Here is a 14,567-nt window from a genome sequence, read left to right on the forward strand (position 1 = left end):
ATTTTGGAATAAGGCTGTAGCATAAACAAATGTGGAAAAAGTGAAGCGCTATTAATACTAATAGTAGTAATAATAGAGAATAATTTTTTCAACACATTTCTAATCATAATAGTTTCAACAACTCATTTCTAATAACTGATTTCTTTTCCCTTTGCCATGATGACAGCACATAATATCTGACTAGATATTTTTCAAGATGCTAGCATTCAGCTCAAAGTGACACTCCAGAAAACCCCAAATCTGTGAGATGTCTAGTTTATAGTCTACACAGTATGTACCCACAGATTAATAAACGTATTTAATCTCAATGTACTGTAACCTCTGCTCGTTAGGATCTCTCCACTGAGCGCAGTGAGCTATTTAAGTCCAGCAGGAGGCGCTGTGCCACAGGACTATCCTGAACACATTCGCACGGGTAAATAAAGGAGTGATAAATGATCAGGATCTGGCGCCGTTTCAGCCTGTGGTGCCGCCAATCCAGTTCCACAGCATGCCAGCGAAAACCATTACAACTCCAGGATCAACACTGAGAAAATAATCTGCCAACTTGTGCACACAGACAGCAGTGTGTGTGAGTGTGTGCGAACAGTTGCAGTCTCTCTCACACACACACACACACACACACACACACACACACACACACACACACACACACACACACACACACAAACACATACACACCGTGAGCTGTGGATCTCCTTCATGGGTTCTAGACATTTTTATTAATTAACTACTTAATTACAATTTATTTATTTATTTATTTATGTATTTATGTATTTATTTATTTATTTATTGATTTATTGATTTATTTATATATTTATTTATTTATTGATTTATTGATTTATTTATATATTTATTGATTTATTGATTTATTGATTGATTAATTGATTTATTGATTTATTTATTTATTGATTTATTTATTTTTTCATTCATTTTCTTTTCTGCTTAGTCCCTTTTATTAATCTGGAGTCGTCACAGTGGAATGAACCGCCAACTTATCCAGCACATTTTTACGCAGCGGATGCCCTTCCAGCCGCAACCCATCAATGGGAAACATCCACACACACCCAATTCACCTGTACCGCATGTCTTTGGACTGTGGGGGAAACCGAAGAACCCGGAAGAAACCCACGGGAACGCAGGGAGAACATGCAAACTCCACACAGAAATGCCAATTGACCCAGCCGAGGCTTAAACCAGCGACCTTCTTGCTGTGAGGCGACAGCACTACCTACTGCGCCACTGCATCGCCCTTATTTATTTATTTAAAGAAGAATAGCATATAACATATTACCGAGGAAAACAGTAGGCCTACAGATGTAGATTATATTCCTCATGGCAAAGTGACTTTAGCTGAATTACACAAACTCATGAGGGCACACATGTGCTGCAGCAGGTCAGATGTGAAGTTCAGCTCTTTTATTTGTTACCTTTACCGTAGTGTAGTAAATGTCACCCCCGTGTATTTCTCTACTGACGCGAAACGCTATTCCTAACAGAATGGCAACTGTTAACTGTGCTTTTTGGTGGCATGTTCATGGTGATGAAATGAGAAATAAACAAAGATTTCCTTTCGGGGCCTGTGCAAAATCTTGATTTAAACTCATTCTTTTTCTAACTTTCTTTTAGAAGAAAGCAAGAAAATAAATAGTTTTATCAAACATAGCTAGTCAAGTTTCTTTATTCTCCTGTCTTTACTTTGAGCAGATTTTGATTAGTTTTGGTTTGAGCACATTCAGCAGAGCAGAGCAGATCAGCATGATCAGTCAACGCCACAGTGCTTTATCTGAGGAAATGCAGGTGATGATTAAAAACAATGGTAACAAATCAAATTCTGACTTTTTATTCTTGCAATTGCAGGTTTATTTCACACGATTGCAAATTGATTTCAAAATTGTGAGGTATAAGGTCAAGATTCTGACGTGCAATTGTGATTTTTATCTCTGAACTTTGACTTTATCTCACTCAATTGTGGCTTTTTTTTCTCTGAATTCTGATTGAATATCTCCTAAATTGTGACTTTCTCAAAATTCTGACCTTATTTCTAAGAATTGTGAGTTTACAGGGCTTTATGTAAAGGAAATGCATTTGCTTAGAGGAGAATTCTAACATACATTCATTCATTTTCCTTCAGCTTAGTCCCTGAACAACTGCTAAAAATCTGTGTGTGTGGTGCTGGTATTCACTACATTGTATTTTTTATTTATTTCTTTTTTGAAAATGGCTCATGAATCATGCAGAATTAAGTTTTTTGACAGTATTTTGTTTTTAAAAGGTTATTTTCAAATAAAAATGAACAGCAATGCAGGTGATGACTGAATAAAAATAAGGAGAATGTTAACAAATCAAATTCTGACCTTTTTCCTTGCAATTGCAGGTTTATTTCACACAATTGCGAATTTATTTTCAAAATAGTGAGATATGAAGTCAAGATTCCGACTTTACAACATGCAATTGTGCTTTTTTTTTCTCAGAACTTTGACTTTATCTCACTCAATTGTGGCTTTATTTTTCTGAATTCTGATTTTATATTACATAAAATTGTGACTTTCTTAAAATTCTGACCTTATTTCTAAGAATTGTGAGTTTACAGGGCTTTATGTAACGGAAATGCATTTGCTTAGAGGAGAATTTTAACATACATTTATTTTCCTTCAGCTTAGTTCTTGACAAAATGCATAAAATCTGTGTGTGTGGTCCTGGAATTCACTACACTGTGGGGACCTTCGAGTATCGTAATTAGTGCTGTCAAAAAAAACTAATTAATTCACCTTTTTTCGAAAATGAATCGCAATTAATCACATTTAAAATACTGAAACTTGTAATTTTGGCTATTCAAATGTAAAATTAATGTAAACGCAAGACAAAAACTATTTAAATTCAAAATATTATTGTTTATTAGAATTTTTGTTTAAGTTGTAACACAAATTTCTTCATGTAAACAACATACCCACAATAAACCGTCAAGATCCTGGCTTGACAGCCATATTTATTACAGAAATTAAAACACAGGCATGTTAACGCCATTTGAATTTCCAAACAATCAACACCAATTAAGAAAACATTGATTTCCAAGTTGGATTCTAAGTGGACTGCTAAAAATGCCAAAATACTGGCATTGCAGATATGGAAAATTATAATAATAATAATAAAGTATTGAATACAAGCAATTGCACTCATTGTTGGGAGATAGACGATATAGTTTATACAGTATATAAACAATAAAAATCTATAGAGTGTCCCCACAATTCTCATAAACAAACTTGTGCGTGTGACCCTGGTGCTCATTAACTATAGTGTGACCGTGTGGGGATCAAATGTCCTCTCAAGTATGGTAACACCAGTCATTTTTGACCTTCCATGAGGAAAAGGGCTCGTAAATCCCACAGAATGAAGTATTTTGACAATGTAAAAGTGCAGATTGTTTCCTGTGAAGTTTGGTATAGGGTTAAGGTTGAGGGAAGAAGACAGAATATACACTCTGCATAGAATAAACAGCATCATGTCTATGGGAAGTCCCTTATGAAAACTCAATGTGTGTGTGTACCTTTGGGGCCTTTGCCTGGTGCTGGTTCAGCAGTGCTGCGGGTCCATATCAGCATGATTCCTCCTGAATCCCCGGTCAGGATGTCTCCATTATTGAGGAAGGCCAAACATTGCACAAACTTAGGCTTCTCGTATTTCTGTCACAGAAACGCAAGATAAAAAAAAATGTGAATTGGAAGTTTAATGAACTCGACACTTGCTTGCTGAAGCTCAAAATACGATCAAAATAATATCAAAACGGACTTAAATGACCATTGCATTGATTGCCCACCTTCCAGCCAATCAGAATCGAGAATTTCAACAGATCTTGAAATAAACAGCATTAAACTGTGTGCTCTTACACCAAAGATGCCTTGTTTACGGGCGAGCGAAGAGCCGCTCCAGGTCCAGAAGAAGATATGAGATTTCCCACAAGTGACAATGGTGTTGGCATCAGTCGGGTGAAACTCCACTGCCAAGACCACTTCATTGGTGGTCTATAAAAAACCCATTACACAATAAATTAGACAAAGCAAAACTGAAAACGGGTTGAAATGGAGCAGACGTGGCAAAACAACATGACAGAACAAGACGGCAGCAAACTGAAAAGAGATAAGAAATGTAAAAGAAAGGATAGGAAGAAAATAAGATGAGAGGAATGATATGGGAAAAGAAAGGAACAAAGGAAGGGAGATGATAAGAGAGGATGAGGAAGTGGTGAACGTACCTTAATCTCTGCGATTTTCGATTTCTTCTGCCAGTCCCATACGGTGAGCATGTGTTCATTCGAGTCGTCAATCACACTGAGATGAGTACCTGAGTCCTACACACACACACACATACACACGCACGCACACACACACACACACACACACACACACACACACACACACACACACACACACACACACACACACACACACACACACACACACACACACACACACACACACACACACACACACACACACGCATCATGTTTAAGAATGTATCTCAGCCTTGGTTTACTGGAGATACACTACCTGACAAAAGTCTTGTTGTCTATCTCAGTTGTAAGAGCAACAAAATAATAACTTGACTTCTAATCATTTGGAAAAGTGTCAGAAGGTGGGTTTTTTCTGATGAACCCTCAGTTGAACTGCATACCAATCATCACAAATACAGCAAAAGACCTACTGGAACCAGCATGGAGCCAAGATTGTGACAGAAATCAGTCAAAGGACTCCCAGGGCGACATTGCAGGACTCCCAGAGTTCATCAAGATTCGTTGGATTCACCTTCAATGCCTCCTCCTCCATCTGAACCCAGACATGCTCAATAATGTTCATGTCTGGTGACTGGGCTGGCCAATCCTGGAGCACCTTCTGTACTTTCAGGAGCTTTGACGTGGAGGCTGAAGTATGAGAAGGAGCGCTATCCTGCTGGAGAATTGTCCCTCTCCTGTGGTTTGTAATGTAATGGGCAGCACAAATGTCTTGACACGACAAACTGTTGATGTTGCTGTCCACTCTGCAGATCTCTCACACGCCCCCATACTGAATGTAGACCCCATACCATGATTTCTCTCTCACCAAACTTAGAATCTTGGGTCCATGTGGCTTCCAGTAGGTCTCCTGCAGTATTTGTGATGCAGTTCAACAGATGATTCATGGGAAAAATCCACCCTCAATCCACCCTTTTTTAAATGATCAACTCGAAGTCAAGGTATTATTTGTTGCTAGAGATTGACAATAAGACCTTTGTCAGGTAATGTGCTTATTTTACTTAAAAAAAAATACTTACTTGACTTAAAGATTGTGTCTCGTTGAGTAATTTTTAAATCAAGAAACATTTTCAGGACAAGACAAAAATATAGTCTTGTTTTTAGAAATGATAAGTAAAAGCAAAGGTGAGTTTTTCCTTAAAACAAGCTAAATATTCTGCCCATAGGTCAGGCATGAAAAATCTCGTTTTGCCTTTGGAGCTGTTGTGAATTTCTCTCTCTGGCTCACGGCACAAAAACTGCTGTGAAATTCTAAGACGAGCCAAAATACCAGGGAAAACTCTCGGGCATCTTCAAAGCGGAATCCTTTAATAAGAAGAACTCCGCATTGCTGTGGCGTCATCGAAAGAACTCTGAACTAGTACAGCAGACACTCAGTTTAAATACATTTTTACAGACATTGTTACATGTAGGTGGGGACAGTCTAAAACAAAGCATGCAAATTAAATGTTGTTGTCGGCAGGGTAAATTGCCTTTCCAGCCCCGATCTCATCAGCATACAACTACCCATTCATGATACATTTTAGCATGAAAACAAAGTGTGCAAATGATGTTCTGGACACAGAACCCATTCAACAAGTTGACCGGCTTGACCATTTGTTTGACAATAGACACAGCTGTGCTGTGAAACTGGCAATTTACATTACTTTGAAACAGTCAGGGCTCAGGAAACCGAGACATTTTAAGGTCTGTCACACCCCAAAAACCAAAGAAAAAAACTTATTAGTTATATATAGATTATTGCTAATTTGAAACTAGATTATATAAATTTATATTCCCACAAAATATGATTATTTTTATCCCCCCATGGCAGATTGTTTTGCTTTGTTTTAAGGAAAAACTCACTTTGTTTTGATGCATTATTTCAGAAAACAATGCAATATTTTCCTGATAGCTCCTTGATTTAACAATTTTTAGATATTTGGACTTGAAATAAGACAAAAACTCTAAGCGAAACTCAAAATACTTGAACAACCCTAGTTGATGCAGATGCTGGAAATGTGCATTGAACATGAGAACGCTGAAGTCAAACTCACGGCTTTGGAGAAAGCGAGGGACCCGACTCCTCTCTCGAAGGTGCCGAGGCCGATGATCTGCTGTGTGGACAGACTGACAGAGTCCCAGATCCTCACATGTGGCTGCAGCGGCTGAAAGATGACACACAGACAGAAATATCACTGCACATTCATGTCTTTCACATTCAACTCCACAACATACTCCAACATTAGCATCAAAATGCAGCAGCTCAGAACACAAGAGATTTGTGGAGTCACTGTGTAGTTTAAACCGCCCCATTATGGATTATAAAAGGTTTATACTTTGGTTGTACAACGAGTTGTCTTGGAAAATTCTCTTGAAATGAAATGCTTACACAGTCACAAGCCTTAAAACCACATACAAATGTTTTCACTTTATTATGGTTAAAGTGCCTAAAAGAAAGAAGCCTAAAGTGGCTTTCACACTGGACACGGAACGCGCTGTGCTATAACTATAAAACTACTGTAGTTCATTTTAAGACATGATGACAACCAAACGGAAAAAATAATACAAATGCAAAGTGTTATTTTGGTCCTGCATGCATATCAGTCTGTTGTTGGGCACTCCCAAAACCAAAACCTGAGCCTTATTCATTCATTTTCTTTCTGTGTAGTCCCTTTATTCTTCGCCACAGCGGAATAAACCGCCAACTTACCTAGCCAACCTGGGCTCATTGTGGAAACGTAGCCCTGCGGACGTTTCTGCGGACCGCGAGATACGTCCTGGGAGGTACGTATTCGAGCGGTCTTTGTTTTCGCGGATCTGCGAGAGGCCGCTGTGCACGCTTATTCGCGTCTCGGGCGCCTCTCGGGAGCTCGCGCCGTTCGCGCCCGCGCTGTTCTCGCGCGAAAAGCTGCCGCACTCCTCTTCCTCCTTCTCCTCCTCCTCCTTCCCTAAACCCAAGCGACGGTTTGCAAAAAAAAAAAAAAAAGCAAAAGCCCTCGTCTTCGATTTCGACCGCGTTTTCGGATCCCGCCGCGTTTTCGCCCTTATTTTTCGGATTCTGTTTTTCATCTTACCTGATTTCTGGAAACGCTGTTCCCCGGACTCGATCCCGGTCGTCGTCCCCGCGGCCGGCTCCTCCTCCTCCGGGGCCTCCGCTCCGCTGACGTAACGCTGTGAGCTAAGCGGACTTACTGGTTGCATCGGGAAAGCCCTCCACTTGGAGGCGAGCCGTCAGACGGCGAGCGCGAAGAGGAGGAGTGGAGCGGTGCCACACCGGCCCGCAGCGTTCGCTCGAAAAAAACTAAACGCGGCTGTACGTACCTCCGGCCACGTAAATGGCGGTCTCCAGAAACGTCCGCGGGGCTACGTTTTGTGCACAGTTTATGAGTTTAAATTAGTTAGAGCGTTGTAAATACTCGCGATCGCCTCCCTCGCGACAGAGCGCATATGAGGTAAATGACGTCAGTGATTATGACCGGTTATGATTATTATTTTTGCTTGTATTCAATTATTATATATAACCGGTTATGATTATTACTAAACCATACCGAATTGTCCGCGGGGCTACGTTTCCAAAATAAGCTTGGGTTGTACCCAGCATATGTTTTACACAGCTGATGCACTTCCAATACTGGAAAACACCCACACACTCCAACATACACACTCATACACTATGGCCAATTTAGTTTATTCAATTTACCTACATCACTGTGGGACAGTGAGGGAAACCGCAGCGCACGGGGGAAACCCACGCAGACTTCACACAGAAATGGCAACTGACCCAGCCAGGACTCGAACCAATGAACTTCTTATGAACCACTCAGCCACCGTGTCGCCCAATATGGCCATTTATAAACACATAATAGGAGCACTTTAACACAAGAAAACTGATCCTCAGAAAACTCGCCAGCTAAAAGTGTTGGTAACACTTCATAGTCACAATTCATTCAGTTTAAACAAACCATTACTGAACATTATCTTAATACACTACCAATTAGCTGTTTATTAATAGTATATTTAGGGTTTGTAAGAAAAGATCATACTTTATAAGCGCAAATAAACAGTTAATTTCTTAATAACCGGCAGGTATAAGCCAGTAGTGAATGGTGTGAAGTGTTCAACTAAAGTGTTTGTTTTTGTACTTTCTAGATGTTCTGTTTGTCTTCAATGTTTGTTTGCTAAAGCAGAATAGAAACTAGCCAGCTATTCCAGTTCTGCTCTCTTAATTTGCAAACCCAAGCACAAAAGATGGAATGCAATATTTGTAGCGTAGCTCCTCGGACGGAAAGAAACGCTTTGAGAAAATCGACTTCCTCAGGAGCGAGAGAAAATAGCAGTCAATGGAGGAACAATATCATGTCAATGCAGTTATGAGATTATGAATGCGGAAAGACAGACAACAATTTAATTTTTAAAAGCATTTTTGACATGCCTAGAGAAACATTCTTGTCAAAGTGAGAAAGATTTACCCTCCCGTGAATTAATTTCTGTCAAATAATATGATGTTTAACAGAGGGAGAATTGTTCACAGTATTTCCTATATATTTTTTTTCTTCTGGAGAGTCTTACTGCTTTTATTTCGGCTAGAATGAAAGCAGTTTTTAATTGTTTTAAAGTCATTTTAAGGTCAATATTTAAAGGTGTGAACCTATACTGGTCTCACGGTTCGGTTACGATTATCATGCCTTCGTTTCGGTTCAATTCGATATCTCGGTGCATCGACGATGCTTTCCATATACAGTATTATATTTTAGGGGCGAGGCCATAACATGCTGTCTGTATAAACACACAAACACACAGCACCACACTGTCTCTCATTCAAACACATACACAAACATAGACAGCAACAAACAAACACACACATACACACACACACTTAAGCCCTCGCAACAGGGAGAGCTCGAGCTGAGCGGAGCAGAAAAACGAAAAAAAGAAGCACTTTTCCGACGGTCCCTTACTGACCTCCTCTCAGCGTGAGCTCTCTCGGCTAAACACATATTGCGAGGGTTTAAACGGAGCAGTGCTCATAATGTCGGGCGAAAAAAAAGAAAGACAGCTGTGAAACATAACCAGCTTAGTCTTTTTGTAGGAAACACACTTCAGATCTTTTTAGGGTAAGAGTTTTTTGAGTTATTGCCATCTGTAACTGAATGTGTGTCAGAAATATCGTAAACAAAATCAACTGAACCGCGCTCATATCTGGCACGCCCCTGGATATACAGCGCCCTAAGCATTTGCCTATGGTACCTATGGGCCGGCCCTGAGTTTGCTCCTGAGTGTTATAAATACTCGCGCTCACCTCCCTCGCGACAGAGCGCATAGGAGATAAATGACGTCAGTACATAATAACTGGTTAAGATTATTACTGAACCGATACCGAATTGTCCGCGTCTGCATCGCGGTGCAATGAAGAAACAATTAATTTTGACACCCCTATCAATATTATTATCCCCCTTAAGCAATATTTGTTTAGTATTGATGCACTGATTACCCTAACTTTACCCTAATTAACCTAGTTAAGCCTTTAAATGTCACTTTAAGCTGAATACTAGTGTCTTGAAGAATATCTAGTCTAATATTATGTGCTGTCATCATGGCAAAGAGATCAGTTATATATGATTGTTTCATGATTAGGAAACATTTCTCATTCTAATATAAGAGTTTTATTGCTCAAACTCACCCTGCCGTCTTTATCCACTCCTGCAATCTGTCCTGTGGCGATGCGGATCTTATCCGGGTGAACAGCGAGGCTACAGGAGAAAAAGCACAGAGACACTGCTGAAACCTCACTGCTTTCATCATCTGTTTGTAACAAAGTACATCTATGGTAAACACTGCCCATCAAACTGATGCTTATCAGCTTAAATTTTCTTCAAGTAAACAAAGAGAAAACTGAAGTCATTGTGTTTGGGAACAGAGATGAGGTTCTCAAGGTAAATGCGTACCTTGGCACTAAAGGTCAAACAACAAAAAATAAGGTCAAGAATCTTGGTGTGCCTCTGGAGTCAGATCTGAGTTTCAATAGTCATGTCAAAGCAGTCAGTAAATCAGCATACTATCATCTCAAAAACATAGCAAGAATCAGATGCTTTGTTTCCAGTGAAGACTTAGAGAAACGTGTTCATGCTTTTATCAGCAGCAGGGTGGATTACTGTAATGGACTCCTCACTGGCCTTCCCAAAAGGACAGTCAGACAGTTGCAGCTCATCCTGAACGCTGCAGCCAGAATTATGACCAGAACCAGTAAATCAGAGCACATCACACCTGTCCTCATGTCTTTACACTGGCTGCCAGTTACATTCAGAATACATTTTAAAGTATTATTACTGGTTTATAAATCACTAAATGGCCTAGGACCTCAATACATTACAGATATGCTCACTGAATACAAACCTAACAGATCACTCAGATCTTTAGGATCATATAAACTAGAAGTTCCAAGAGTTCAGTCAAAGCAGGGTGAATCAGCTTTCAGCCACTATGCCCCTCGCTTCTGGAATCAGCTTCCAGAAATGATCAGATGTGCTCCAACATTAGGCACATTCACTTCAAGACTGAAAACACATCTGTTTAGCTGTGCCTTTACTGAATGAGCACTGTGCTGCGTCCGACAGATTGCACTAGTATGTTTTTCTCTTCATCTTCATTCTTTTATATCACATTTTAACCGTTTTTATTCTTTTTTTTAATCATTTTTATTATTTGTTTTTATTTTTATTTTACCTGTTTCTTTTATTCTTGTTAATGTAAAGCACTTTGAATTGCCACTGTGTATAAATGTGCTATACAAATAAACTTGCCTTGCCTTGCCTTATCGGCCAATGCAGACCTTCAGTAGCCCCTTTCACACATACAGACCTTTCCGGAAAATTGCCGGCAATTTTCCGGAAAGGTGTGTATGTGTGAACAGGCCCTTTTTGAAAATACCGGTAAATTCGTTCTGGCTATTTTCCGGAAAGAGAAGTTGTAACATTACCGGCAATTTGCCGGAATGCTGCGCTGTGTGAATGCAGAAGGAAGATTCCCGTAATAAGCGCGTGCACGTCTAGAACGTGCTGACGTGAGACGTCTGCTTTAGCCAATCACAACAGTCAGACGCATTTACCTCCGCGCGGTTTGTGAGGATAAAAGCCTTTGAATATTTTTCCAGACACATTTAGCTGCTAGAAGTTAGTCAGATCACGTTTATATGTTCTTCTTAATGCCAACTGTGTAAATAATCATCGATGAGATGCTTATGATAAGCCGTTGTTTGTTTACCTTCAAGCTTTGCGTGCGCCTATGAGTGCCAGCACACGCACATATTATGAACATCTCGACATGAGAAAGTGATCCTGCGAAAGTTGTTCACAATATTGATCATCCACAGAGTTTGTAATTTAGTCAAATGTTTACAAACACAAGCGCAGCCGTTTAAAGCTCATTTGTGGTGAATGATGTCAGAATTTACCGGTATTTTGGAATGGATGTGTGAACGCTCTTTTCCGGAAAATTTCCGTAACGTCCTCGCCTGTGTGAACAGCGTTTTTTTCAATATACCGGTAAAGTCTTTACGGAAATTTTCCAGATATTTACCGGTATCACTGTGTGAAAGGGGCTAGTGACTCTTTAATGGCCAGTTTCCACTGAGTGGTTCTGTATGAATGAAATGTACTCTGAGAATCGTACTTAGCATGTATTTCCAATCAGTCTGTGCTGGATTCTGTCTTGTAGTTGCAGCAGTCGCTAAAATCATTATTATATGTATATGTAAATAACAATTTTTTTAAATGATGGTCTCGATGTTATGACAGTGTAAAGTGTCTATTTGAAGACAAAAACACAGCTGAAACCAAATTATTTGCCCTCGTGTAAAGTTAAAATTTTTCTAAAGTACTGGGTTGCAGCTAGAGGGGCATTCGCTGTGTAATAACATATACTGGATAAGTTGGCGGTTCATTCCGCTGTGGCAACGCCTGATTAATAAAGGGACTAAGCTGAAAAGAAAATGAATGAATGTATTTCCGGGGGAGGCAGTGGCGCAGTAGGTAGTGCTGTCGCCTCACAGCAAGAAGGTCGCTGGTTCGAGACTCGGCTCAGCTGGCGTTTCTGTGTGGAGTTTGCATGTTCTCCCTGCATTCGCGTGGGTTTCCCTCAGGGTGCTCTGGTTTCACCCACAGTCCAAAGACATGCGGTACAGGTGAATTGGGTAAGCTAAATTGTCCGTAGTGTATGACTGTGAGTGTGTGGATGTTTCCCAGAGATGGGTTGCGGCTGGAAGGGCATCCGCTGTGTAAAAACTTGCTGGATAAATTAATAAACTGAATGGCCAGTCTGATCCCCTGAAGCATCTTTATCATATCAGCTCATTTGTTTAGCCTCATTTCCATTTCGTGAGCCTCAGGAAAACTGAACTAAGCAGTCATTCACAAAGACAACCATGCATGAGGAAAAACAGGCAACCGACTAGCTGTTATTTGCCTGAACAACAGCATTTTTCCACCAGTCTCACCATTTGACGCAGTCGGTGTGCCCCACATAGTGGCGCTGGGTCCGCTCCTCATAGTTGAAGAGCACAACTACTGAGGCGATGAAGTACACGATCTCTCCAGTCGGCAGCAAGTATACGTTTGCACGACAGTCACGTCCCCTGTAGCCGTATCTACACTCTGAGTCAAGGAGGATACGAGGACACACTCATAAAGTAAACACACACACATACAGTTGAAGTCAAACTTATTTCCCCCGTCTGTGAATTTTGTTTTCTTTTTCTAATATTTCCCAAATGATGTTTAATTTCTCACAGTATTTCCTATAATGTTTCTTCTTATTTGTTTTATTTCGGCTAAAATGAAAGAGGTTTTCAATTTATGTAAACCATTTTAAGGTCAATGTTATTACCCTAATTTTACCCTAATTACCATAGTTAAGCCTTTAAATGTCACTTTAGGCTGAATACTAGAATCTTGAAGAATATCTAGTCTAATATTAATGGCAAAGATAAAAGAAATCAGTTATTAGACATGAGTTGTTAAAACTGTTATGATTAGAAGGGTGCTGGAAAGGAAAAAATCTTGATTTTTCCTTAAACAAAAACTGGAGAAACAGAAAATACAGGAGGGCTAATAGTTCTGACTTAAACTGTACTTGTTTATGTGGTTTACGAGGACACTACGGCGTTTACACTGTCGGGTCTTGACGCCCAATTCCCATTTGTTGCCTATATCTGATTTCTTTGCCTGTCTGTTTACACGTTGTTTTAATTGCGACCCATATCCAATTCATGCGCCGAAGCAGTGGCGCAGTAGGTAGTGCTGTCGCCTTACAGCAAGAAGGTCACTGGTTCAAGCCTCGGCTCAGTTGACGTTTCTGTGAGGAGTTTGCATGTTCTCCCTGCGTTCGCGTTGGTTTCCTCCGGGTGCTCCGGTTTCCCCCACAATCCAAAGACATGCGGTACAGGTGAATCGGGTAGGCTAAATTGTCCGTAGCGTATGAGTGTGTGTGTGAATGTGTGTTTCCCAGGGATGGGTTGCGGCTGAAAGGGCATCCACTGGAGGAAAAAAATTGCTGGATAAGTTGGCGGTTCATTCCGCTGTGGTGACCCCAGATTAATAAAGGGACTAAACCGACAAGACAATAAATGAATGAATAAACGTAATTCATGCGTTTACACTTGCCATACAATTTACGATGTCGTGCATGCATAAAGGCGGGTTCTAGCATCTGCGCAACGCTAGCCACGATGGAAGAAATTGTCTTGTTTTTAGCTCTGCGAAATATGCGAAGTGTAGTATAAGCAGTGCATGGTTCAGTCCAGATTTACCCCCACGCACTTTATGTAATGGTATGGCCCTGATGTGTGTGTGTAGTTGAAGATGTAGCCTTTGCCTGTGTGCACGCTGCTGTAGGAGAAATTAAAGTAGCCCGCAGTGTGTGTGTTAATAGCGACAAAAAGCAAACGTTACAACACGAAGTTCGCCCAACTTCAAAATGATTTTGAGACGGCGGAGGTGGGAAAGGGCCGTCATCGCAGCTTGCGCTTATGGTTTACATGCTTTATGATGTCCTCCAGCATTCAGAGGAATGTATGGGTACGAGAGAGATCTCAGGTCTGGTGGGAGCAAATTGTGGCGACTGACCACTTTCCTTCTCTGATGTTGTTTCCCGCGTCGGCATCTCCACACACGCTCTACCTTCTGTCATTAAACCGTGGAGAAGCACCCCATTGCCGCAAGTTTAATGATCTACAGAGCAGAACGCCTCAATAAATCCGATCTACCTGTTTACATGACTGTCGCATTGTCACATATTGTCATTA

The 14,567-nt window shown here is 40.5% G+C and overlaps 2 protein-coding genes across 3 annotated transcripts in view; one reads left to right on the plus strand and one right to left on the minus strand.

Annotated features, from left to right (window-relative positions):
• The window catches only part of arfgef3 (ARFGEF family member 3), a 973,876-nt gene that overhangs the window by 462,313 nt on the left and 496,996 nt on the right, over positions 1 to 14,567 (plus strand). The window lies entirely within an intron of this gene.
• Positions 1 to 14,567, minus strand: part of eml4 (EMAP like 4) — a 110,349-nt gene that overhangs the window by 15,985 nt on the left and 79,797 nt on the right. For both annotated transcript variants that reach the window (NM_001442703.1, NM_001442702.1), the window contains 6 exon segments: positions 3,548 to 3,683; positions 3,888 to 4,022; positions 4,253 to 4,348; positions 6,325 to 6,435; positions 9,951 to 10,020; positions 12,762 to 12,911. In NM_001442703.1, coding sequence (NP_001429632.1) covers positions 3,548 to 3,683; positions 3,888 to 4,022; positions 4,253 to 4,348; positions 6,325 to 6,435; positions 9,951 to 10,020; positions 12,762 to 12,911 — 698 coding nt within the window.

This window comes from Danio rerio, chromosome 13 (genome assembly GCF_052040795.2).
Source record: "Danio rerio strain M-AB ecotype USA chromosome 13, GRCz13ab, whole genome shotgun sequence".
Classification (NCBI taxonomy): Eukaryota; Metazoa; Chordata; class Actinopteri; order Cypriniformes; family Danionidae; genus Danio; species Danio rerio.